The sequence below is a fragment of the Saccostrea echinata genome, unplaced genomic scaffold (genome assembly GCF_033153115.1).
Source record: "Saccostrea echinata isolate AGI-Se365-2 ecotype Australia unplaced genomic scaffold, CSIRO_AGI_Sech_v1 ptg000011l, whole genome shotgun sequence".
Taxonomy (NCBI): domain Eukaryota; kingdom Metazoa; phylum Mollusca; class Bivalvia; order Ostreida; family Ostreidae; genus Saccostrea; species Saccostrea echinata.
In genome coordinates this window covers 2230016-2257753 of record NW_026889760.1, presented here as the reverse complement: position 1 = coordinate 2257753, position 27738 = coordinate 2230016, and the positions used below count along the sequence as shown (strand labels likewise).

The following is a 27738-nucleotide window of genomic DNA, read 5'->3' as shown; positions in this document are numbered from 1 at the left end:
CAAACACAAAGATGTTTTAATTTTATTTCGTCTACTCATGATGCGCAGATAAAAATGACATCCATCGATCAATAAATATACTCAGACACGAGAAATTCATGTATTTACATATCACAGGTGAAATGAAACAAACAAACATATCCCTTTATTATTCCAATTACCTTTTCTGCAAAAGCCTTCAAAACAGACAGAGAGTGAAGAAATGAGAGATTTAGTATTCTTCAGCTTACATGATATGATCTTTACTGATCAAATTATTTTAAACACCTGCAATGTATTATAAAAGCTGATCACTATATGGTTTACAAGTTTAGGAAGTTGACTTTAAAAGGCACACACTCTGCAGAATGAAGCAACAAAATACCAAAGGAAAAAAAAGGTACAACAATACATTTAGGGTTGAGAAAGGAATATAAAAATTCAACAGTTAGTTTGGGTCTAATAGTAATAAAGCAATAAATAAGAACTTTATTATATTTACATAAAGATTGCATAGTTCTCATGTAATATTTATATAATTATCCATTTGATTACAAACACTCTGAAATTTTAACAACACAATATAAATATATTAAGTCTTGAAAGCTCTTTAACGTCAAATCAACAGCAATATGAGGTCAGACAACAAGCAGATAAAATAAAAAGTTTTCCACAATTATAAAGACAATCTTGTTATGTGTGTGTACAAATAAATCTGTTGCCCATTTACATTGCCGGTAAATATCAGTTTCCTACTTCAATCAAATAAATTTTTACTTTTAATGTGTAAATTTGTCGAAATTGTTTATTAAATGAAGAAAGCGCTTTCTCTTGGTTTTGTTTCAAGTATTGGGAATAAAAACTAAGTTTATTGGCACAATCAAACAAATATAGTGTATGATTATTTACATTATGATACATTCTGCATGCAAACATGGAATAAAGAGAACTAACAATTAAAATTTGATACATCTAATACCAACAAACACCAGATTTAAGTCTTTAACAAATGTAAAACATGCATGTTCTGAAAACCTGTCGTTGCAAAAAGAAGTTGCCTTTCCAACCTATTCATTACCTACAAAAGCACTAAAGTGAAAATCACCCTTTTTTACTATAAGAACTTTTAATTGAACTTCTTTTAGATAATTCCTTACTGAGACTTAATTTAAAACTAACATTTTTTTTTCTAGACGATTGAATTACTTCATATTGATTAATTTCCTCCATGGCACTCAATGAATAAAGGAGATTTACAACCTCCAACTATTTTTAAATAACCTAAGTATACATGAAATAAAATACACTGGTTATTTTAACAACATATGCATGAAGAAATGTAGGATCAACTAACAAATTTCAATGCTACTTCACAAGCAAATAAATTCTAGACACACAAACTTCACAAGAGCTACCCAAAGCTAACCAAACAAAGCTTCGTTGACAACAACCATTATAATCTAAATCTGGTAATTATCAACCAGGGAAAAAAACCTAGTATTTACCAACCAGTTCAGAATATAGCTAGTAAATACTTAAAATTACCACTGTATCCAGAAGAAACTTAGTAATTATCAACCAGAGATAAAACCTTGTATTTAATAATCAGGGAAAAATATCCTGATATATTGTACACAAACAATTCAAGTTCTTGTCCACAATAATCTACCAAGCATACTGCATTCCTGTTCACTTAAAACTCTCAAACAACATCTGTTTCTAAAAACAGTACATCTGTAAAATTTACTTCGAGTACACACATCCAAGCAAAGGAAAAATACAGAACTTCATCACAAAATATTCCATACAAACTACTGGTACAAGGTTTCTATTCTTTTTTATACTTGTCCAAAAATGTAACAAGTTTAATGGGGGAAAAATGCTGTAGAGTCAATCTTCCAAGGTAGCTTGTTTCATTTGTGACTGAAAATCCTACAAGCTTTTCAAATACTTTTATTTTCTCAACAAACATTGAGACTGGTGAACCAAATGAATAACTGTCATAAATGCAAAAAACCAAAATGAGCCACCTATAAAAAAAGATAATCTACAATATGCCAAATAACAGTTTCTATTGCATAAGCTTTAACGTTAAGCTTCAGACTCAGGTTCTTCCTCAATGTCCAAGTCATCACTGATTGGTTGCTGCATAGATTCAACAGTCAGGTTTTCCATTGGTTGAGCCAGGTCACCTGACTCAGCCAAGTCTTCTGATTCGTCAGTAGCAGTAAGCACTAGATATTTTCCATCAGGAGATAGAGGGAGGTTATGAAGATTGTCTTCCTCCCCTTCAGGAGCGTCTTCCAGCTGCTGAATATTCTGTAACAGTATGTTCTTCTCCCTTGTCTTCACATGCTGGATTTTCTCCATCACTTTCTTTTCCTGCAAAAAAATAAAGAATACCATGAACATTTTGAAAATTGCATTAAATATGTTACGAATATTTAATTACAGTTTTTTAAATCCATCCTTAATAAAGCTGCATTTTATTACACATCCAGTCGGAAAATGTATGAAGGGAACCAGTTTGCTCCAATATCAAAAATTGCTTTACAAAGCATAATATGATTTCCAACATTTGTGTCAAAGTCAGTTAAACTACCGATGTTTCATTAATAATTCAAGAATACATGCAGATTCTGAAATCATTTACTAGTTTAAGTGATAAGTAGTTGATTAAATACATTTTAATATGTATTTCCCTGCATTTCATATTAGTTAACATCCATGTACATGCAATGAATATTCTTGGCCTTACTTTTTCAGTTAAACATTATTTCCATGTAATTATGTGAAACTGTCTACTCATGAAAAAATTACTCTGGCATATTATATATAACGCGAAAATAAGGTATCACAAAAATTTAGTGATCTACAGTACACATAATTATATAGAATCAGTATGCATATTTATATATATTTAATGTTCAAATTAGAAGCAGAATATTATTTTATAATATTGTGCAGACACAATTTGTGCTAATATGTACACATACATATAATTGGCCAGGGTATATATTTGAAGCTCTGTTATTAAAAGTAATGATAAAAAAAAGATACATCATGCAAACAATTTCATATTGCACAAATAATGCAAATACATGTACTATGTTATTTTCTGTTTTACATGCTGTCAGTCAAAAAATAGTCCATGTACTTAATAAACGTTGTATTCATGCATTAAAGTGTTATACATGCAATCTGAAATAAGAAAATTGAGTATTTTTTCTTTCACCGCATCTTCAAAAGGGAACTTTTATACTTTTTTTTTTTTTTTACAGCTAGTTTATCATGCAAATGACAGATATATATGATTTGTTTTATTTTTCATTCATTTTTTTAATGAATACATAATGAATTAATATTAAATACTTATTAAATCATTTTACAACAAATTTAGGACAAGGAAATAAAAATTTTATTTGATTCAGATGGTACATTGGTGACTTAAATTTCATAGTTTTGACAATTTTCTTTTCTGTTGCTGAACATCTACAAAAATATCTTAATAGATAAACTTTATATCAAAACAAATCATGAGTGGAAATAAGAAATTAGTTTATATTTTCGCTCTCGATACTGATGTATTGAAAGCTGTGTATGTTAACAAGGCTTCTAAAATAGCAAACAGTGTTTAAATATGCCATAAAGCATATGAATATACCTATAGATAAAATTTTATTAAAATATTGAGATTTGAAGACTTTCTTACATGTAAAAAAAAAAAATTCAGTTGTCACAAAAAAGGTGAACAAAAGTACATGAGTTAATAAATATTCCATCCCCATTTTCTAATGTCTGTTTTTCACAAATACCTTGATATATACATTCAAATGAGAAAATCAGCATATCAGTAAATACCTTTAAAAGTATCATGAAATGTCAGAAAATAAAAAAAAAATAAATTATCCAATCAATTGAATATCAAAGTTAAACAAAATTAAAAACTAACCTTTTTAATAATAAGTAACTTTAATCATGCAAGTTATCTAATGACACTTTTTAAAAAGACATCTGATTAAATAGATATAAAAATTAACATGTTGAAATTGAAAATGCACTTGAATGCTGGACCTTAAACCATGTGATCACAATCTTAAATTTTGCTCTGTGAATACATTTAAAGCTTTTGGAATAAGGGGAAGGTCACTGCAGTGTTTGATTTGATATGCTGCTTTTACTGGTATTCATGTAAAACAATACTTGCCTTCCCTACACCTGGAGGTAACTTACGTTGCTGAAATGAACAGGAGATGTATGGAAATAGTCGTCAATTTCTCAACAATATATGGCTTATACTGTAGTTTCATCATTTTCTGTTCAACACCAAATTTTGTTGTTTTCAAGGTTGCAGATTTGGGCAATAAAATTAGGTGATCAACAAATTACAAATTTAGCTGTATATGACAGAATAGGACCAGGTTGCCATCAACAAATTTACATATCAATGAAATTTTATTTTCTTGACCAAACCATTAAATTTCATCCCCACAAAATTAATGAAACCACAGTATCCTTTAATATTAAAAAGTAGTATATACATATGTCCCTTATGAACATAACCATGGTATACTGTAAACTGAAAGGTGAGAGCAGAAAAAGCTGAGATTTAATCTGACTGTGGTCATAAATACCAATGAAGTTTAAGAGTAATGTGATATAGAAAATTTCTGACTACTTATGAAAAATTGTAAGTCCTCCAATGAGAGAGTGAAGTGATCCATACAAGTCTGTCATGCTGATGCCACAAGAGACATTACTAGATGTATATTAATATTACCAATGTGTTGAATATATGGTGTATGTATCACTTTTCCAGCAGGAGTTTAGAAAAAAAAGAAAGTGTCTTGTTTACACATAAATGATAAGAAAAATGGATTTGGTTTACAAGTGCTTCACAGTTTACATGTATTTAAATGGATGTACAACAATTAGACAGTAGTACCCTTTCATGTTATTTGAAAGGAAAAGTGAAGGGGGAAGGGGTGTTCTTACCTTAAAGTTGAAGAAAAGTTTTCAATATTTAATATGTGGATTAAATGTTTCATGTTTCCAAAGAAAATTGATGATATATTAATACAGGTTCCCTGCACATCATGCTTTTCCCAAAAGTTCAGCTTTCTGGATGTCAAAATTTATTCAAAATTTTTAATCAAGCTGATCAGAACAAAGTTTAACTGGACAGCTGTGTGTGTGTGTGTGGGGGGGGGGGGGGGGATTGTAAAATGTCTTTCCATGTTTAAAATTTGAAATCTACACAAGTGTTTACATATTTCAGTATTGCCAATTACTTGAAGAGCATAACTGATAAATATACAGACCCTAAAACGTGCTACTACACCACTTGCTTCTTGAATGGTACATTTCATTTTGTGAACAGTACGTTTCATTTTGTGAATGGAATGGTTTGTTTTTGAGGTGTAGTAGCATAGTTTTGGGTCCGTACATGTAATGCATTGCAAGAATATCCACTTTAACACACCTCTATTGCTTTTTTTTAAGTTTTATAATTATTATGTAGATAAATGGTCCAATTAAAAAACATCATTGTATTTGCTTATGTTCCAACATCATCCAAGATGACCCCCCTTATTTTTTAATGAAAATAAATGTACCAGTTAAGTCTACAGCCACTCCAACCATACCATCATAACAGCATATCATTAGTACTTATTTATACATGTATAGTGCACAATGTCATATTAGTACTTTTAACACACTTTCAAAAACATAAGGTTATGACAAACTAGCTTTTAAAAACTTTTCTCATATTTAATAGCAAACGCAGCTCTATAGAGTAATTCTTCACTATACTGACTTGAACGTTTTAAAAATACATGTACTTGTATAAATTCATAGCATTATACATACACATCATTACAAGTTTATGTTTTAATCAAGAAATATGATCTCTGAACTTTATTCCCTCCTCTACATAATTGATTTGAAGTTATTTTGAAAAGATAAAGGAGAAGGGATAAACTATTTTTGCAAAATAGTGCAGACATAATTTTAAGTTACTTTTTTGAAAGAAATTATATCAATTTATTTACCATTAATGCTTGAAAGGCAAGTTTTGTTGCTGTCCCTATAGCTAGACAAATCTGGAAAGAAAAAAAGAATAAAAATCATCATAACTGAACTCTATATTAAAGCTGATCACAGATACAGAACACAAATATTTTCAAATATGAAGAGGCCATATCCTCCTGTAAAAAGTTAAAATTCAAAATTTTAAAGGAGATATTATTAGTGCTCTGTTCAATCAATTAGACATGTCAATTTAATTGATCATAAAAGAAGATTATAGAAATATTTTCACCTCCTCTGCAGAAATGTTACATTCAAAAACATGGCAAGAGAATGTGGACTGGGTGGCTCCTGGAGGCTTCGTTCGAGTGATAAATGCAAATAATCTGTAAAGCATTACCAAAAAAAAAAAAAAAAATCTTTATATATTGTCAGCTTCATTTATATATCTTTCAGTCCTTTACACATCATCAATTGTAATTTATTAATTATAACAGGATCTTGAATGAATCATTATACATGTTTATATTAAATTATAAATGGAGATGGATGCATAGCGTTATTTAATAATACAGTGTATTACTGTACCTTGTGTTCTCTGGATGTGCTGCCCAAAACGAAATGTCTGCCAATGCAAATTGTGTCCTTACTGTATTGTTTGAAGGATCTATCAATCTAGGAAACAGATCATTTCTAAACATAGTGTATTAGAAAAAAAACTTCATATATTACTTTATTTTAATCACATTTCAAAAATACTGTAACAATTAATACACCACAACTTGCCATTATGCTATAGAAATTTACGTAGAATTTGAGATAACCATGTGTTTGGTCTTACCTCATACATTCACTGGACACTACCAGCCTAGATTCTGTCATTTTAAACACATTGTGAATTGCCCGAGCTGCCATGATTTGTCTCATTGTTTCTTGAACTAGCTTCTCACCTACATCAAACATAATGTATTTTGTATTTGTTATTTTCTCTTACACATTCATACTCAAAAGATAGAGGGGTAGAGAGAAAGTCATTAAACAAAGGCACAGTAAAGCAGAGCATCTCCTTGTAAAAGAGCACATCGATCCAGGTATAATTTATTGCTTGCTTAACTTCCAATATGCACACACTCACTCACACACTCAGCCACACACACAAGCACATTACTATATCCCCCCCAACTTTGTTGCGTGGGGATAACAAGCATTCATGTGTGTATAGGATAGTTGTCATTCCAAATTCATTTTTTTTGTTTAAAAGATCTTTAAGGGTATATACATATACAGTTGAACTTTGATATCTCTAACACTGATATCTCGAATACCATGGATATGTCAGGTGATTTGGAAGTCCCAACAACTTATTCTTTAAATATTTTACTCCTGATATCTCGAATCCTAGGATTTCTTGAAGTTTTTTTTTCAGTCCCATCTAGTTCGAGATAACGAAGTTTGACTGTAGTATACTGACCCTTTAAAATCACAGAAATCAACACTTTAATGGCAAGAGGCATCTGATTAAAGGGGGAGGGGTTGATAAAAAAATAATTATAAGCAAGCATAATGTATTTTCAGTGAGCCAGATAATTTTGAGAATCTTGAGAGATTTTCTTACCTCTATCAGTGGGTACCTCCATTGACCCCAAAAATCTAACAACAAAACTCTCCACAAAAGTTGCATTGTCAATGGCTGAGTCCAGGGAATCCAACACTTCATTGGCAGATTGATCAAATGGGTTGATCCTCCTACAGTGGGAAAAAAATTTAGAAATATTGTAAAACTAAATTTTTTTTTACTTATATACACATACATGTATATGAGGTACACTGTATTTTGAGTTTCAAAAAAATACCATATTGAATTTCTTAAACATTTGGTAATCATAATAAATAGTTATTTAATATATGTACATGTATATTGTTAAGATTGTGATAAATCAATACATGTATTGAGTATGTATGGTTAAAGTACATGTATTAAATCAATTTAATGTAACAGTTCCAGTTTTATAATTCAACAAGATATGTGTCCTACCAAAAGAATTAGTTCATCAATACTGCACCATGAATGAGGTTAATTAAAACCAAATAATATATGTACCGGTATATGTGCATCACTACATGTATTTTGATTTTGTTCATACAAGTACATTATACATTATTTGGAAAGGAAATTTTTTTTTTAATTTTATAATTTCTAATGTTACTGTACAACAAAAGTTCACCATCCATAAAAATATATAATTATATATAGTGGTCCCCATAAATATTAAAAAATTGAGAATATATATTTTTTCTAGCAAACTCAAAATCAAAGCAAAGCATTTAATACATGTTTAAAGGTCTATACAGTAATTAATTCAATGTTGGTTTATAAAATACAGCTGTAAAAATCAATGTTATAATTCTCCTGATTTCTAAATGAGGAATGAAATGTCATAGCACATAATGGACTAGGGAAAAAATAACTCTGATTTAAGCAATTTGCATTGACCTATATGTTACTCTATACATCCTGAAACCTAATATAACTAATAAAAAAAGCAAAACAAAAACACCTTCTTAAAAAATAGGGAAAAAAAAAAACAACAACAAAACAATGCCAATACATGCATGTACTATTCATGCAAAAATACAACAGGAGTTCGGTGAAATTCCTTACGCTTCAGGGCTGCAATAAAATATTATCTTAATTAATAAAAATAGTATAATTTATTTTAGTTGGTCCTATATCATACACGTACATGCATATGATTGTATGAATTTTCAAAAAATATGCTGAATTAATATTCCACTTATTTTACATTACACATGCCTACATGAATATGTATTGTATAGTTGATTTTTACACAGCTAGACTATTACATAAACCAAGTCCCTATAACACTATAGCTTTTACACAGAACTTCCATTTTCAACATTTATACCTTGAGTTATTATAATCTAATGAAAAAACTCATATTTATATATTCCTATAAATTGGCAAAGAAGATAGTCACTTATTTAAACATATATATATACATGTATTTTGTTTTTCTATGCTTTACAGAAGGCTACATGTATACTGCTTTTCCACAATTGTTTGAAAATCTTAAGTATGGTTTTCAGCTAATATTTGTTTATTTTTCCACGAATTGATTAACATTAACGGATTGCAGCAATGTCTTTTCCATGAATTTTAGATGACCACAGCTAGTATGCAGCTACTGTATACAGGGAATTTTTGCCCCCATTTTATTCCCCCCCCCCTTTCGCCCTTATCGAAATTGGGCAAATTTAAAATGTGCCAATTCAAAATGGGCAAAATTGTTTGCAGGTGTGAAAACAGGGAAAATAAGATGGGGCAAAAATAACCATACAGTAACTGTATTTCAATACTCTGTTCTGTGTCTTTTTTTCTGCTCATTGTAATATTTATTTTTAACAGTTGTCTTTAAGATACAAACCACCACCTATTATTCAAGGTTGCACTGTCATTTTTTGCTTCGATCAGCAATTTCAAATACAACCCAACAGTTGTCAATTAATTAAATCCATTGAATTTTGAATATTTACAACAACAAGTGAATATTTTAGGATTTAAAAATTTTGTAAATCATTTTAGATATACTGCAATGTTAAAGACGTTAAAGATATTTTTATCTATAAGCGTTTAGTCCTTTAAGGATATTTGACATTTCAAAGACCTTCTTGGTCAAAATTCTACTTCCATCTTAATGTTAAATTGAGGACAATAGATACATGTACATACCTTTAAAAAATATTGCAGAAAAAATATTCGTGAAAAAGGAGTATCTTTCGTTGCAGAAAAACAGGATTTTTTTATTTTTTATTTTTTTTTTTTTTGAGAAATCAGAGTGAATTAGTGGAAAAGTGGAACAGCACTTTAAAATACATGTAGAGGTTTGATTTTACAATTATGATTACAGACAGATAACTGAAAATAAAGTAGTCTTAATTTAAATTGGCTTATTTAAAATAATGTCCTCATTATAAAGTCCAGTCCTCTCTGGTTTTGTCCACTGCATTCAATTATTATCCATCTTAATTAAATCATTATTTTCTTACTAAAATAACTCTTATGTGCTTTATGAAGGCCAAAAGGAAATCTAAAGTAATATTATGGTAGCACAAAATATCCACTAGGAAAATGGTGAGTAGAAAAAAAATAACATAGTTACATGCAAACACTAACTTTGGTGGACCTGGTAGACTGGACATAACTCCGCCGTTCTGACTGGTGGGGGATAACAGATCAAACTGAATGGGAGCATCAGCCACAAACGAGCTGGAGGGGGTGGGGGCCGGGGTTTTGGGGACAGCCCCTGTACTGGTCATGCTGTGAAGATGTGAAAAATACACAACAAAGAAAAATAATACACATCAAAAGAAATCAAGACTATAAAAATTAAAAGTACAAAATGAAAATATTTATAAAATTGTGCCTACAGTGTACTAGGATTAGAAATATTGAATGTGTGTTTAAAAGATATTAACATGGAATATAATTTATAATAAACAAGTATATATTAATTACTGTATAATTTATAATTAATAATAGTTTTTATTATTTCACTTCATGCTTTACTGTATTTCAATATACATGTATGTTTCCATTTCATAAATGTGAGAACCATATATTCAACATTTTAAAAAATTCATGAAAGAAATTAATGTGGATTTTCACTTATAATCTTGAATATGAACAAATTGTACCAGCTACTAGGTGAATCTGTTGAAAAGTACATGTACTTTATAATTACATGCAGACTTAGCATACACTAATATGGATAAAGATAAGACAGTCATGCAAAGTGCACTGAAACTTTACTTTTCAAAAGTATACATGTATTTGTAAATATACATGCAGGTTTGAACTTTGCTTCATTATCTTGGCTGAATCAAATTTCATCTAACATACATGTACATGTAATTCCAAAAGGATGGTAACATAATTAAATCATTCTCTTTTATAAATTTAAAAGTCTTTAATGCAATTATAGAATTACTTAGTTTAACCTACACTCTATCCTTAAAAAAAAAAAACCAACTGATTTTAAGTCAGTTGTAAAAAGTGACCACTTCAATGATGTAAAATCAACTACTCAATGAACTATAGCTTCCTGTAATTTACATTTAATCTAGCAAATGCTGAGTGATCATTATATAGTGCTGGACTCTGAGTAATTATTTAGAAAAAAATTGTTCATTGCAATTGGTATGCAGCTATGAATTCATAGACTAACAAGTACCTTCCTTTGCATGTAACAAACTTAAGAGTTTCAGGGAGAAAATAAAATCATGGAACCATGAAAATGCACTTGTATATAATATCCCAAAATGAGGAATTGAAACATGGAAATTTGTTTTCTTAACTTTGCATCGAAGCTTTGATCAACAGTGTATGCTATATTCTATGCTACAAAAATTTCAATTAACTCACACAAAACAAGACTGTTAATAATTAAGCACTTAATATGGTAATTAGTACCTGCTGGAGCTCGACTGGTCGGGACTGATAGAACCCTGTTTTGATGCACTGCTGGTGCTTGAAGTCCTCTCCTTAAATTAAATCACATACTTACAGAGTATGTCTCCTGAATCTAGAATATTTTTTTTTAAAGAAATCATCATTCTTTAAGTTGTAAATACCTTGGGTTTAACTTGCGGATTTTTGTCTTTTACATATCCACTTTCCCTCACAATGTTATTAAGTGTGCAGATCCACTGAAAAGGAGGTAATCAAAACAGGCATCTAAGTTCACAGATTCTTCCTTTGTTACAAGCACAAAATTAAACATAAAGTACTGAATTTTACCAGAAACCTACTGTAAACGTATTACATTTAGCTGTGTATTCTATTTAGCGCCTTTCGCGGAAAGCATCTTCCGCTAAATCAAACACATCGCTAAATGTCTTGTTTACATATATTCATATAAATCACATTCAGAAGGCGCTAATTCAAATCTACGCTAACTTGTTAAGAAATCAATTTCCGCCAAATATCGTACACGCCAAATGAAATACATTTACAGTATATACTATACACTATAGTATATAGGTCCCTGATTTTACTAAATAATCATAAACTCAATACAATGTATTAAAATTCAGATACATAAATATGCATCTATGAATAACATACCTCGTCCTTTTCCCTTTCATTTTCAGCTTGTAAAACTATATTTCTGAAAGAAGAAAAAAATGACTAATCATTTATAAAGGTGTTAATAAAAACAAATCTATAGTTGACCTAAATGTATGTTCATGATGACCTTGATTGTACTGGGTTAACCTTAAACTTATTGCAAGTTACATTATACATACTGGCTTAATTGGCTAATAGGAGTGAAATATTGGTTCACCATGGTATCAATTCACTGTGGCATTTTTGGCGGTTTGATACACGGTACAAAATGTCCATTTTCAGTTTGGTTCATTTTTTGATGGGAATCTTTATTCAGTCAGGTTTAGCATTTGTAAAAACACACTTCACAGCATGATTAAATTATAATAACATGATCTTCTATCAAAATATATCGATAACGACTGTACCATGACAAAATTGTAACGATACTTATCATATCATGATTGGCTAAATGTGTACACAGAACAAAAAATTTCTAAAATATGCAGCTGAAATAATTCAAGATGTAAAATTCATTCTGAAGATTATATAGATAAATGTACATGTATACATGTAATACTATGTATAATAGACAAGAGGCCCAAGGGCCTTAACGGTCACCTGAATATAATACAACAATTTAGAGGACCCATAGAGTATAAAATGAACTGAAAGGTGAAGCTTTGTTGCCCAAAAGCAAGAAAAATGGGGTGATCAGGATCAACAAAATAATTAATCTAGTATTCATTGACAGTTTATAAGTTAGGTTCTAATCTGTTCCCTATTTATCACTACACTATACAGTATATTAAAAATTAATAGGTTCTAATCTGTTCCCTATTTATCACTATCACTATACAGTATATTAAAAAACTATCAGTGCTTCTATACTATTTTAATTTCTTGTTGAAATCTCTTACATTGGCCTCTCTTGGTCTTTGATGAACATTTAGTAAGGCAAGTTATTTTTGTTCCCATTTTTATTTATCTATTACTTACAAAAATTTTTAAAGAAATAATGCATTTTTACTACAGATTCACTATATTATCAATAGAGCCCCCCCCCCCCCCCCCCCACCGAGAAACACTGGAGTCTCTCACCCTGGGACCAGAAGTTTGCTCATCATAAGTAATCACTTTGTTTACCTGCTTAACACTAAGGAGCAGACAGGATTATTTAATAGAATTAATGCATTTTCACTATATTATCAAGAGCCCCACCCTTACACCAGCACATCTGACCCAGGGTCATGCAATTCACTACTCTGGAAGAAGCACTCTTGCTCATCATAACTACATGTATATACTTAGCTTCTTTGCTTTTTAACCAGAAGCAGAAAAGAATATTTTCGTAGAAATTTTGCTTTTTCACTATATAAATTTAATAATATAATCAATAGAGGCCCCCCCCCCCCCCAACCTTTTCACTAGAATCCTTTACCCTGGGGCCATGAAGTTCACAATTTAGGAATAGGCATCATTTCTTATTATAACAATGTACTTAGTTTGTTTCAAAAATACCCAGGAGCAGAGAAGAAGATTTTTAAAGCATTAATGCATTTTCACTATATAATAAATAGAGCCCGGACCTAACATCGGAACCCCTGTTCCAGGGGTCATGAAATTCATTATTTTGGTAGAGTCACCCTTGCTTATCATAACTATGTATTTAATTTGTATCAATGATACTCAGGAGTAGAGAAGAAGATTTTCAAAGAGATAATGCACATTCACTATATGATCTATATAGCCCCGCCCTAGCAACAGAACCCCTGACCCTGGGGCTATGAAGTTCACAATTTTGGTAGAGTCACCCTTGCTTATCATAACTATGTATTTAATTTGTTTAAATAATACCCAGGAGTAGAGAAGAAGATTTTCAAAGAAATAATGCACTTTCACTATATGATCTATATAGCCCCGCCCAAGCACCAGAACCCCTGACCCTGGGGCTATGAATTTCACAATTTTGGTAGAGTCACCCTTGCTTATCATAACTATGTATTCAATTTGTTTCAATAATACCCAGGAGTAGAGAAGAAGATTTTCAAAGAAATAATGCACTTTCACTATATGATATATATACCCCCCCCCCCCCCCCCCCCCCAAGCACCAGAACTACTGACCATGGTGCTAGGAATTTCACAATTTTGGTAGAGTCACTCTTGATTATCATAACTATGTATTTAATTTGTTTAAATAATACCCAGGAGTAGAGAAGAAGATTTTCAAAGAAATAATGCACTTTCAGTATATGAAATATATAGCCCCGCCCTAGCACCAGAACCCCTGACCCTGGGGCCATGAAGTTCACAATTATGGTAGATTCACCCTTGCTTATCATAACTATGTATCCAATTTGTTTCAATAATACCCAGGAGTAGAGAAGAAGATTTTCGAAGAAATAATGCACTTTCACTATATGATCTACATAGCACCCCCCCCCGAACCCCTGACCCTGGGGCTATGAATTTCACAATTTTGGAAGAGGCATTATTGCTTATTATAACTATGTATTTAATTTGTTTCAATAATACCCAGGAGAAGAGAAGAAGATTTTCAAAGAAATAATGCACTTTCACTATATGATCTATATAGCCCCGCCCTAGCACCAGAACCCCTGACCCTGGGGCCATGAATTTCACAATTTTGGTAGAGGGCTCAATGCTTATTACAATCATGCCAACAGTTTGACTGCTTGATGTCCAGGAGTAAAGAAGATTTTTAAAGATTGCATTAATTTTGGTGGTTTTAGCCCCACCCCTCAGGCCCCAGGGGGGCAGGGACCATGATATTCAAAAATTTTGTTCCCCTTCACACATAGATGCCATATGCTAAAATTGGCTGAAATTGGTTCAGTGGTTTCAGAGAAGAAGCTGAAAATGTTCAAATGTTAACACACGATGCACGACGACGGATGAAAACAGATAGCAATAGGTCACCTGAGTGACTCAGGTGACCTAATAAAAGCTCTAATTTTATATCACAGAATAAAAACCTATTATACTGAATATGCTATCAAAAGCATGGATCAATATATTTTTATTAAATCAACCTTGTTGAAAGATATAAACACAAAACAATTCACAAACCAAAATCAAAGTTTAAAGATTGAATGGCTCAAAGTACGCACATTATTCAAAAGAAAAGAAAATTTGATTTTAATTTACCTTTTACTTTTTGGTGATAGAACTTGGAAAACAAAGCGTCTATCATCCGATTCATGAGGTTCTGCCAATACACCGGGTTCATTTAAATCCAGAACCAGGCTCCCAGCTAACTGAAATGTCAAAAATCATAACGTCAATTGTCTTCCTTTTTTTTTTAATTTTTAAAAAAAATATTTTTAGATATAAAAAAGTTAACTTCGTGTACATAGGTATTTCAGGAGGCTCATTTACACATGTCATAATGGATAACTCAAGGTCAATATGATGCTTTAAATTGTTCATCTAAAACATAAATGTACAATCCTAACATAACATGCATAAAGAAGTCTATTTCTAGTGTCTATATAGTCACTCTTACAATCATGTACATATATTTTCATAATTAGTACATGTATACTGCATGCATACTGGTAACAATAAAAATTTTTTCAGTTCTAATTGGAAAAAAATTCACAATTTATATCAATAGACTATCTCTTTCACTCTCACAGTAGACACAAGTGTATACTCATTCACAAGGGCACTAAAGAAATCAAATTCTACAATTAAAAAATCTGATGTAAATGTACACATGTGTATATACCGAAACATTGACCCCCCGGTAACAATTACACAAGCAGTATTGACAGATAATGGACAACAGACTGTATATATATATGTAATATATAAAGACAAGTTGTGCATGGAAACCATGGTGCTTGAATGCAAGGTTACAATTAAAGGAAATAAAAAATGAACAAAACAACGGAGTGTGCCAGAGGGAAAGATTTAATGCTTCACATTTGCTTCACATTTATCTTTGGGTTAATAGCTTACTCGCTTTGTGTTAGTGGGAATAACCTGAAAATTAAGATGTGATTGGGTGAAAGTTCTGGAAGAAAAGTTCTTGTATCAAACACCAGAATTACACGTATATTATGGCATGTAAATCGATACATGTAAGGTAGATCAATTATAAGCTTAAGCCCTGAAAAACTTGAACATACAACAATCGTTAAATCAAGCTACATACATTATGACAAAAGCATAAACATCTTCAGTGCACTGCTTATCATATGATATTATCAGTTTCTGAATATAGAGTATAGTTTGCTTGATCTGAAGCAAAACATGCAATTAATAAGTTATTACATATGTGGATAAAGATTACCATTATATGCATAAGGCCCCAAAAAATTAATTCTCAGGCCAAAAATTTCAAAATTAAATGTGGCAGGCAGTTCTTCTTCTTTTTTTTGGGGGGGGGGGGGGGGGGGGGGAAGCAGGTGTTATACCTTTTTTTTCATATATGCAGTCGTTCAACAAAATGACGATATCAATTGAACTGATATTAACTTTTTTTTGTTCTCTTAAATTAATTATAATATGTATATTCAACTTTAAATAATGTTATTCAAAACATTTGTTTAAAAGTTAATTCATAAAATACCATATTAACAAGAAATGTATTGTTTATCTAATAAAATCATCTATCTTTTAGCATTTATGAAAAGGGGAATAACTGTATTTTCTTTTTCAACTTGGAAAATATAAAATTGAGCTATTTCCCTTTTCAATATGTCAATAAAATTGATCAACGCAGCAGTTTTTGACCTGATGCGGTGGTACCTGAGAAACTAATGATTAATTTTTTTTGGCCTTATATAGTCAAAGTTTTGTAATTGTAACTATGATTTAATAATATATAACATACAAATGGAATTTTTGAGAGATGCAAATTTAGTGAGATGTCCCTAAAAATTAGTATACATATTTAGAAAGAAAAAAAATTTCAGCCACTTAACATTCTTGCTAATAATGCCAGTATTGAATCCACTCTAAAATTGCTGCTTTACGGTATGTGCATTTATCAAAACCATAATTACTTTAAAAAAAAAAAAGACACAAGAAGCTTTTTTTTCATTTTCAAGCTAAAGACATTATTTATAGTAATTAATTCATGTAAATTTGTATATATATACAGTACATAGGAGACAATTTGATTGCAATCACAGCTTTTTGGGGTGTAATGATATAACAATATATCCATGATAAATAATTTAATTCTGATTGTTATGCGCCATTTGATTGGATAACAAATTTACTTTATATCGTATAAATTGGGTTGCCTATAATGTCACACTGACTTGCGTCAAAAACGTACTGATCCTTCTGACGTTACATTTAAATTTTGTACAATTTGAAATCAATTTTTACGGACAATCATCTTTTTTCCTTAGACTAAATGAATGAAAATTAAATTATAAGGAATGAAATTAACAGTTACCCAATTTATATATTATAAAGTGGGTTGGAACAGTTTATGCTTTTTATAAACCGCTTCACGGTTTATAAAGCGTACACTGCCCCAACCCACTTTATACCGTATAAATTGGGTAGCTATTAAATTCATTCCTTCAATAAAATATTATATTGTATCTCCGTAAAAAAAACTATACTGGCTATAACTGTGCATCATGGTATATAACATTTTCGGCAATTTAGATTTTATTTATTCATTTTAAATTTAACCTAATAAAAGCTATGTTCTCCATTTACTTCAGCTGTTTTTATTGTGTTCAGAGCTTATTAAATGGTACATAATTAATATACAGCTGAATCTCAGTATCTCTAACACTGATATCTCGAATACAATGGATATATGTCGAAGTGATTGAGAAATCCCAACCCTTATTCCTTAAGTATTTTACCCTGGATATCTCAAATCCTTAGACACCTCAAAGTATTTTTTTGGTCCCATGGAAATGGAGATAAGAAGTTTGTATATGTAAACTTGATGAAATAATATACAACTTTTATTCTTTCACATTGTAATAGAGATTAGAGAGTTTCTTATTATAAAACACATGCAGGCATACAGAATATATTAAAAATATAAAAGGTGAAATAAATATGTTTTATTTAATGCAGTGAATGATTATTACCTGGTCTCTTGATTGACTCATCAAGTTCCCGCCCACCGTGAAAAAGAAGCATCGCTCCCACTTTGTGGCTATCAGTTGTTTGCTGAAAAAATGGCTTAATAATTAATCGAAGAAAGACACAAAAGGATAATAGAAAAAATGTATCACTTCAATATTGTCACCTCAGTACCTTATATGTACTAATAAGCTTAAAAAAAAACACGATTATATTCAATTCAATAAATTAATGCACAGTTTAACATGCAGTTTTAATACTTGAATTTACATGATAAAGTTTTGGATGAAAGGTGCATACTATTTTCAAAACATTGAATGTTGATGGGTGCATATCATTAAGTAATTATGTAGAACTGATTCACTTTAGTGAACTATTTTAAAATATTTTACATCATGCATGTGTAAACTTTCAATATTCTTGTATACATAAATTCTTACTTCTATCAACTGTGATGCATTTGTGTGTGGAGTACATGTACATTTGACCATAAATACAAGATTCACACAATTCAAAAATACATATTAACAGCTAGAACTATGTATTCTATAGCTAGAAACAATTTCACAATTCATTAACCTAAAGGCATTAATGCTTCTCTAAGTAACTAGTACACAAGCCCACACATAATATTGAGAGTACTTATTAATAATCTACATTTAGACATTTAGTGTTCACAACCAAAATAAAACATCACAATGTTAAGAGTCTGAGGATAGAACCATCACTAGCACACACTGACTACTTGGAACAATAAGAAAAAAGAAAAGTCCAGCAGAGGTGACTGCGTATATCACAAAGCTTACCCAATGGGGCCTGGCATTTGTATGTGTTTCCCTCTAAAAATGCATTGGACAAATGTTTAACATGTTAGTAAGATTTTTTACAGTAACGCTAACATATTAAACACTTTTGTTACTATACATGTTAGTGTAATCTGTATTGCACACAAAAACAAGTAAAGGGTACACTGACTTTCTAAAAAAAAAATGTATAACAACATGGCAATTTTTGTAGGCTAAAAGTCCATATTCAATTTTTAGCCAAAAAAAACAAAAAAACATGATGCAATTCTAAATAGAGCTGTCATTGATAGATTTGATCATTGTTGATAATGATGTATCATCCATTCAAATTATTTTGATAAAATTATTGATAAATTTTTGAGTATATATCGATACCATTTCTTGTTGTTCAAACAAATCCATATTTCTCATTTTATAAGTTTTCTTTTACCTTGAAACATCTTAATTAAAGTTTACTTTTAAAACTGCTGATATAAACAGCTTCTTATGCAATTTTGGCTTAATTTGCTCCATTTTCAGTATGTTTATTTGAAAGAAATACAACAAAAAAATACTTCAGTACTTCTTGGCTACTAGAGATGTATCCCTTAACTTTGAAAGAATTTGTAAATAAAATTATAACTTAATATATCTGATGTACTTTTTTTAATCAATATCGCTATAAAATGCTTCATCAATGAAATCAATTAATTAGTACTATCCTATTCAAAACTTGTGGAAAACTGGTGAAAAAGACGTATGTAAAAAATTATTAGACATACACGTATATACAGTAGAAATGGTTATAGCGAACAGGCTTACATGTATAACGTATTCGCGCTTACAGTGAAATGATTTTCATTCCCCATAGTTTTAAAAGATAATCGTGGTCCCTGTACCCTGATACAACAAATGAAAATGCTACATTATGTAGATACATAAATAGATACATAAACATCTAAATGCAGAAAAGATGCAAACACAAGACAAGGGAAGGTAGCTAGGTTAATCTTTGGTTTTTAAATCAAGATATGAGATCTACAGTGCTCTCTCATGTAGACACTTGTGTTTACCTCCTAACAAACAGGTAGCCTGCCTTCTGTGTCAGGTTAGTATTGGGAGGGATATAAGGCATGTCTACCATTGGTTCAGCATGATATAGATGAGCACTCTGTTGTTCGAGTGTGTCAATCAGTTCAACCGTCTTCTTGGTCTCCGTCTTCATTTCCTGCTGAACTCTGAAATGTTAGTAGAAAAGTAGAGACAGGCCAACAGTCTTCAAAACATCAACACTTTTAAACTTAGTCATTACTTTCTGCTCATTTACATGTATTTGAATAAAATTAAAATTTCATTTACGAGGGTTGATCAAAGAGTTCAGAGACAGTGCTTATAGATGTAGTATGTGTGTGTGTTTTTCTTCCAATTTTTTTTCCCTCCACTTTAACAAAGAAGCTAACTAGATAATTAAATATTACAAATAGGACTAATGGGCAAATTTTCTTGCAAAGTATGGGCAATGTTTGCCATCAATTAGTGGCATTATTGATAAACTTGTAACAAAAAACTTGCTGATTTAGAGTTATTAAAAAGTAATTTCTTGACTTTTAAACCCTTATAATGTGAAAAAATCTTGCAAATATTTTATCCTCGTCTTAAAAACTTACATAATGATTAATGAAAGCCTCATGGTGCCCTAATGTCATTATCATACACTTCATACACATTTTCTCTCTGATGCATAAAATGTTTTTTATTTCTTTATAACACATATTGGCAAGGAAGATCATTGCTTTTAATTCAATATTTGGAATTTCAAAATAAACCATAAAATAAAAAACTTTAACATGTATGTTATGTTAATAACTCTTGTTGGCATTCATGCAGAGGTAGGGGGTTGTAGTTATAAGTATAGGCATTAAAAGACACAATATCAGTAGAGAAGCCTGAAAACCAAATGGGCTATAACTATGCATACTGTATATACTTAAATTTGCATTCAATTCTGCTCCATTCATCCAAATATTGAACCACATTGGTAACAAACTTTGTGTGAACAGAGTTGCAACACCTGTCCAGTTATTTAGAACAAAATACTTCCCCTCATTTTTTATATCTCTTGTATACATGTTAATATCTTAATTACCCTTGTACACTGGTGGAGATATTATTCAGAAAGTCCTCAATCTCTTTCTTGCCCACTGCATCTTGGCCCATTTGGAAGAAGGCTCTCTGGGCATGAAGGTAGCCCATAATGGGCTCCAGCAGGGAACACTTCCTCTTGTACTGTAGAGCATTCAGACTGGAGTAGTAATGCAAAGATGTCTAAAAAGAAGGGGTGTCATCATTGCAATTTAATAAATTGTCCTTTTCTTAATTTTAAATATGTAAATTGGACATATATATGAACGTATGATTGTGAAATGCTTTAATTTGTAGAAAGATGTCTTACCTTAATAAAGTAAGGTCATATACTTTTAAACAAAATTTTTATCAATTGATACAGAACCTGGTATGTACTGAATATAAAGCCCTCATCCTACATGTACAGTGTATATATATTTACTATACGTTTTGTTGTGCTTCCTGGCACACTTGCATAAAATACTCCTGTAAATCTTACAAGCACTGTGTGACACATAGGTGCATATTTCAAAGGAAACAAGGAAAAAAAACCTAAGGACTTGGTTTATCATGTCTACATCAATTACATCACTCAATACATATAAACCTGATGAAATTTCTTCCTCATGAGGTAGAGTTCTTCACTACATTCCTGTCTGTGTCTCTCACTGTCCTTCTTCTTAGGTAATCTCATGTACCGATTCATAGCACTGTCATGTTCTATAGAGAGCAGGAAAATCAACAGAAATCAATCAAAGCTTTACAGACAGGAGGAAGGAGGAGTAAATGGATATAATGTTTCAGATTTTGATCAAAACAGCATCTTCCTTTAGGAGCTATCTCAAAATATCACAGGAATAATGTCTGCATTCTCATGTACAGGAATCTGTGAATTACTTCACATTTTTTTTTTTCAGATGAAAATCATAAATGTACTAGTTGAAAAATCTTAGATCAGTAAAATGTACTGTTTTATGTGCCATTAATTTTCCTTTTCATCAATACTTTTAACTTTCAAATACATTAAAAAAGATTTGCATACCATTACTTGCTAACTGGAACATCTCACATAAAGTTGTTACTTCTGAAAAAAAAAAGTCATTATTTATAGATGTACTTTAACTATCATGACTATGGCAGCAACTGTCCATGTTTTCATAAAGATATTTTTCTAAATTAACAAATAAAAGCTGACAATTAATAAATAAAATGAAAGTGTACTTTAATTTTACAAATATTTTTCACTGGCCCATTCAGTTACAAATGTAGGTACATGTGTACCTGATGAATCAGTACTATATAGTGACCCTGAAATATTTTAATAATATACACTAGCTGCCATACAGTGTATATTGTCATAAACAGGTGTAAGCTATATAAATGCGAAAAATAAAAACAATAAAGGAAGTGCCAAATTTGTATCTATGCTGTATAAAAAGGTTTTGGGCCAAAAATGGTATTATCACCTTTGGAGACACACAGAAGGCTTATTTTTTTACTTCCAATTTGAGGTAATTGAAGATTCATCTGACTTTGATCTATGACTTTCAAATTGGGCAAATAAGAAGTGCAAGATATTGTCAAAATTATGGATAGATGGATAAACAGCAAGAACAAAGAAAACAAAATTATAAATAATGCTCTCGATCTTCTTACTGGGTGTAGGATGGAGAGGCCGGGTGGGGGGACGTAAAATTGAATGAGATATCTGGGTTCTACTTCAAAATGTGTAACTCAATAAACCAGTTGGAAAAAAAAAAAAAAAAATCTGGATGACTTTAATGTGTCACATTCATTTATATGTCAAAGAAAATACCTTCTAAATCTGCCTGTAAAAATCTCGACAGAGGATACATCATTGTCTCGGAGAATTGTGCAGAAAGAACCTGTTGTATAGAGCTCACCTGGAATTTAAACAAATTATACAATAAAGACTTTTAAACAATCAATTTATTACGAAAGACTATGTTTCGCTTATGATACATTGTACCTCAGTTCTGCAAATTAACAACATATATAGGTCTACTTTATATAGAGTTTTACTTGTTATCTAAAACTGCTTTCATATTTGCAACAATATTGTATTTTGATTTATATGAATCCCATTTCTTCAGATAAACAAACACCTATGTTTCAGTTATAGCTGTACTTACATCATCTAAATAACTAGAGAATTGTTTCAGGGTAGAACTTAACACACTGTCATCAGATTCTAAAGGAAATTTCTGGAAAAGAAAATGATATACCCTAGTATATACCCTTGCTATATGGTATCATATACGTATCTATTAAATAATCATGAAGTTTGATGCAGAAAATAAGTTTAAATCCAACTTTTAATTATTAACACATATAACTTATGTGAGAAACATAAACCAATTAAAGCCCATCCCTTCAAATGCATTTTCATTGAATTGTTATCATGAAAATGTTATTATTCTCTGCAGGTATGATATTTTAAGTACGATTTAAACAAATATGACAGTGAAACTTGATGGATTACCTGTATTTCAAAATCTCTCAGGTGTTGTGATAAGGACTGTGTGGCTGCACACAATTCATTCTAAAAAAGAATTAAAAAAAAAAAACAAGACATGAAAAATATAGCTTGAGACAGAGAAAACTGTATTTCAAAAGGTTACAGGCAGTTAGTATTGTATCTAATTAAAAATCATACACAGCAGCTGTGTGACACCAGAGGCCTGTTCAACAGAGCGAACGTTTGCGAGTGCTCGCCAAAATTCCTTATCTTTCCAACAGAAATGTTCGTGAGCACTCACGAACGTTTGCTCTGTCGAACAGGCCTCTGTTGTATATGAACACACTTTTTTTCCACATGGGATTATAATTCACTCTATGTATGAGGAGATTTCTGCGAAAATTTGTCTAAGCATATTTAAAGTGTACATTTAAGACATACAAGGACAATCCAATAGCTAAGTTTTATAGTATCTGTATTCTCAAATGTGAAATGATGAACAAAATTTATACTGAAGTCATAGTCATGCACACTTATATAGTGACATTACATTTTTTCTTGAAATCTTTAAATTTAGGTCTGATACATGAAAAACCAATTAAACTCGATCTACTTACTTCTAATACAAAACATAGGAACAGATCTAGTATAAATTGTAGGAGGAATGAAAAAGAAATAAAAATCTTGCCTGAGCTTTCATGATTCTTTGACAGCAGTTGTGTAGACCTGTTGTGTATTTCTTGAGGGTCATAGCATCTTTCTCAAACACTGACAGCAGACTTCGGGTCTGAAACAATTAAAATTTTGCTTACATTATGAAAAAAAATGACACATATTGTAGTGCATGTATACTGCAAAGAGTGTATAACTTACCAGCTTAACATGCTTAAATCTTATTACCACATTTCTTTTTATCCTATTTACTTTCATAATCTCAAGAAAATATCATTAACCATGTTAACCAATGTTGATTTAGCCATCAGCAGGGCTCTCACACCACTTTTTGGGACTGGGGCCAGGTCTGGGGAAAATTAGCGATCCTCTTGGGAATTTGGGAATATTATTATACTTTAAAATCATTATACATTAGGTTTCTGGTATTTGTTATCAACTTCTTCTGTATGAATAAAAAGTTCAGTTATCATATCTTACTACATGTATATGTTCTTCAATCTAAGAGGAAATGACTGCTGGAAAAATTAACACATTCAATTGGGAAAAAGTACTTTTTTGGAATTGGGACTGGGGCCCCAAATATAGACAATCGAGAGCACTTTCAGTGACCTGACTGCATGCCTTTTGAACTTTACACTGACACAATTACCAAAAATACTAGTATTGAAAATGATGTGATAATCTGGCATTCTTTAGACTGGTAAGAAAGTAGCATTATAATGATACATTATTTAAATAGGTAAATCATATGCATTGCACCTATAAACAATTTATACAACTTGTAAGTACTTAATGGATATGAATACATGTATAATGATACAAGACCTATCAAAGTTTTACAAAATAATGTATTTTTAGGATTGGTAGGTCAATTTGAAAAGAATCCACATGGTAAGATCTTTCAATTAACCTTTAAGGTAATGGTACATGTGTGAGAATTTAATTGTCTTAAAAAAATGAGATATTTTATGTACTTTTCAATAAGGAATATGAAACATATGTTCATTATCATGAAAAAGTAATAATCAATTTAAAAAATCACAATCATCATTAGCTGAGCAATATTTGGCCTAATGGAACTATTATTAATCTGACAATGGTATTTAGATCTTCATGTCTGTGTGGTGGTCAGGCAGGTTTGATTGCCAGTGGCCAGATAGCTCAGTTGATAAAAGACTTATTTAGAGTTCAGGGGACCAGGATCAGAATCCTGGTCTGGTCCGATGCATTTTCTCCCTACCTGTTATATTTGGTGCCACTGACCATGCACCCCTGGATTTTCAGGTGAAAGTCCTGTCAGGGGCAAAAACAAAAATGGTTGATGGAGCATCTGTCTAGATTCAGGGGGCCCGTGTTTGAACCCTGGTCTGGTTTTAATGAGTGTGACTAAAATGGGTAGTAAAACCCGGGCCGGGCCGCTAATTTTGAAACTGAAAACCGGGTTTTCGCTAATTACTGAAAAAATGCTGAATTCTTCATCACAAAACTTACAGATGTAATTTAATACAACAAAATGTGTCTTCGCTGAGAGTTTTAAAACCAAATATTATGTTTTTCAATTATTATTAATGATTGGCATTTTCCCGGTGACTAAAATGGGTAGTAAGCCCGGTTTATTCATTTTGGCGAATTAAAGCTTATTACACGCAAAAAATGGGATTTCTTTGTGTTTTATCGTTGTTTATTAACTTTAAGAACTTAAATATTATGACAATTCAAAAATTAATGTCGATATTTAAAATAATCGCCGATTTTTGATACCCGGGACAGTCCAAAACCAGACGCGTTTGCCCGGGACAAACTGGAATATTCCGAAAAATTGCCATCAGATAACCGGGTGCTACAGCTAGATTCATATTTAGGTAATCATTTCCCTGAAATTACATGTATATGTCGGCAGAGCTAGCTTAATAGCTTGGAATATGTTAAATTAAGATCATGAAGATATACCAGTAAATTTAATAAAATCTACGCAGCTGGCTTGGTTCAGGAATATTTACTACTCTCATCATTATCTCGGAAATTTAAGTTTCATCCCGGGTAAACGGGTCCAGTATTGGTCGGTCCCGGGTATTAAAAAAAATGCATTTATTTTCTACAGTCGGTAAATATTTAAAACTGGTTATAATTTTTTGGCAGTTTATGTTCATTTCGATCTATCCAATACAAAAAACTGCAATTATTTCGATAATATTAAGTACAAAACACCAAAATATGTAAACCCGGTTTACTACCCATTTTAGTCACCGGGAAAATGACAATCGTCGATAATCATTGAAAAAGGTAATATTTGGAGTTGAAACTCTCAGCGAAGGCATATTGTGTTGTATTTAATTATATCTGTAAGTTTCATGACAAATAATTAAGTATTTTTTCAGTTATTAGCAAAAACCTGGTTTTCAGTTTCAAAATTCCCGGCCTGGCCCGCAGAAGTTGAATGTTGGTGTAAAGTGGGCAGTAAAATTTCAAGCAAAAATTCATGTCGACAGCACACACTGGTACAAGTACATGTAAACATACGAAATTAAAAGGCAAACTCCATATCCATGATAATTTGCATACACCAAGTAGAATTAGTTACATTTCAAATTGTACTTCACTGTGTAATGCAAGCAGATATAAATGAGATTCAACATGTTGGAAAGGAAAAATGTATATGAAACGGGAAGGGAGAAAATGCCCACTTTACACCAACATTCAACTTTTGCGACTTCAAGTTATGCAAATCTCAGACGCCATGACAGAAAAACCCATTAACTTCTTGCAATCAGATTAAAACAGAAGAATAATGAATTGAAATCGCAGATCGATATCTATTTGTGTCATTAGCGAACACGACCCCTGCTGTTTGCACCCTGCATATTACCCCTCCCACTTGACTTTGACATCATTTAGCGATGGTAATGATTCGTAAATTACCTGTGGACTATCTTCCAACGCATCCTCGAGATGCAATTTCTCTATAGCCATGTTTGCCAGGGAATGTCGATGTTATTTACTCAACAGCATCCAATTAACTTTGCTACTAGTATATTTTGTGTCTGCTAGTGATTAATGCATCAGGACCATTCGGCAAACCTCGGCTGATTCCGTCACCTTCATCAAACCTCGGCTGTACGAGGAAACTTGATATGCGTCTCCGCTTAACATTTGTGATAAGGCTGCCTGTTTACCGCTTAGGGAAAACGTAACGCTTTGAAAACGATAATAAATATGCATCTGATATACGATAAAAATTTTCAAAAGCATTTAGGTATCACTAAGAAGAACACTAACCATGAAAAATGCACTTCGTATCTTTACATAATCACATGTTTGTTAACGGATCGAATTCAGCACACTGTGCACGTGTATATGTAGGGCGCAGCCATATTGGGTATAAAGTAGCTCCGGTTCAATGGAGATTTACATGATACAGCCGAGGTTTGATGAGGTACGAATCGGCCGAGG

The 27738-nt window shown here is 31.4% G+C and overlaps 1 protein-coding gene across 4 annotated transcripts; it reads right to left on the bottom strand.

The window, feature by feature from the left end:
* Positions 1–10: 10 nt before the first annotated feature.
* Positions 11–27357, bottom strand: LOC133184796 (DCC-interacting protein 13-alpha-like). Of its 4 annotated transcripts, XM_061319868.1 has the most exons (24): positions 27208–27357; positions 24302–24400; positions 23638–23697; positions 23288–23359; positions 22951–23038; positions 22177–22218; positions 21742–21854; positions 21157–21335; positions 20084–20248; positions 19032–19064; positions 18231–18312; positions 15307–15416; positions 12155–12197; positions 11662–11736; positions 11501–11571; positions 10205–10348; positions 8672–8680; positions 7625–7755; positions 6851–6959; positions 6598–6684; positions 6302–6395; positions 6033–6083; positions 4187–4216; positions 11–2361 (listed from the first exon to the last, which is right to left on the bottom strand). In XM_061319868.1, the coding sequence occupies exons 1-24, from the start codon at positions 27256–27258 to the stop codon at positions 2071–2073; spliced, it is 2229 nt and encodes a 742-aa protein (XP_061175852.1). In that variant the 5' UTR covers positions 27259–27357; the 3' UTR covers positions 11–2070. The 4 variants fall into 4 exon arrangements, with proteins under 4 accessions (XP_061175852.1, XP_061175853.1, XP_061175855.1 ...); XM_061319869.1 differs by lacking the exon at positions 8672–8680; XM_061319871.1 differs by lacking the exons at positions 8672–8680; positions 10205–10348.
* Between the last annotated feature and the right edge of the window lie 381 nt (positions 27358–27738).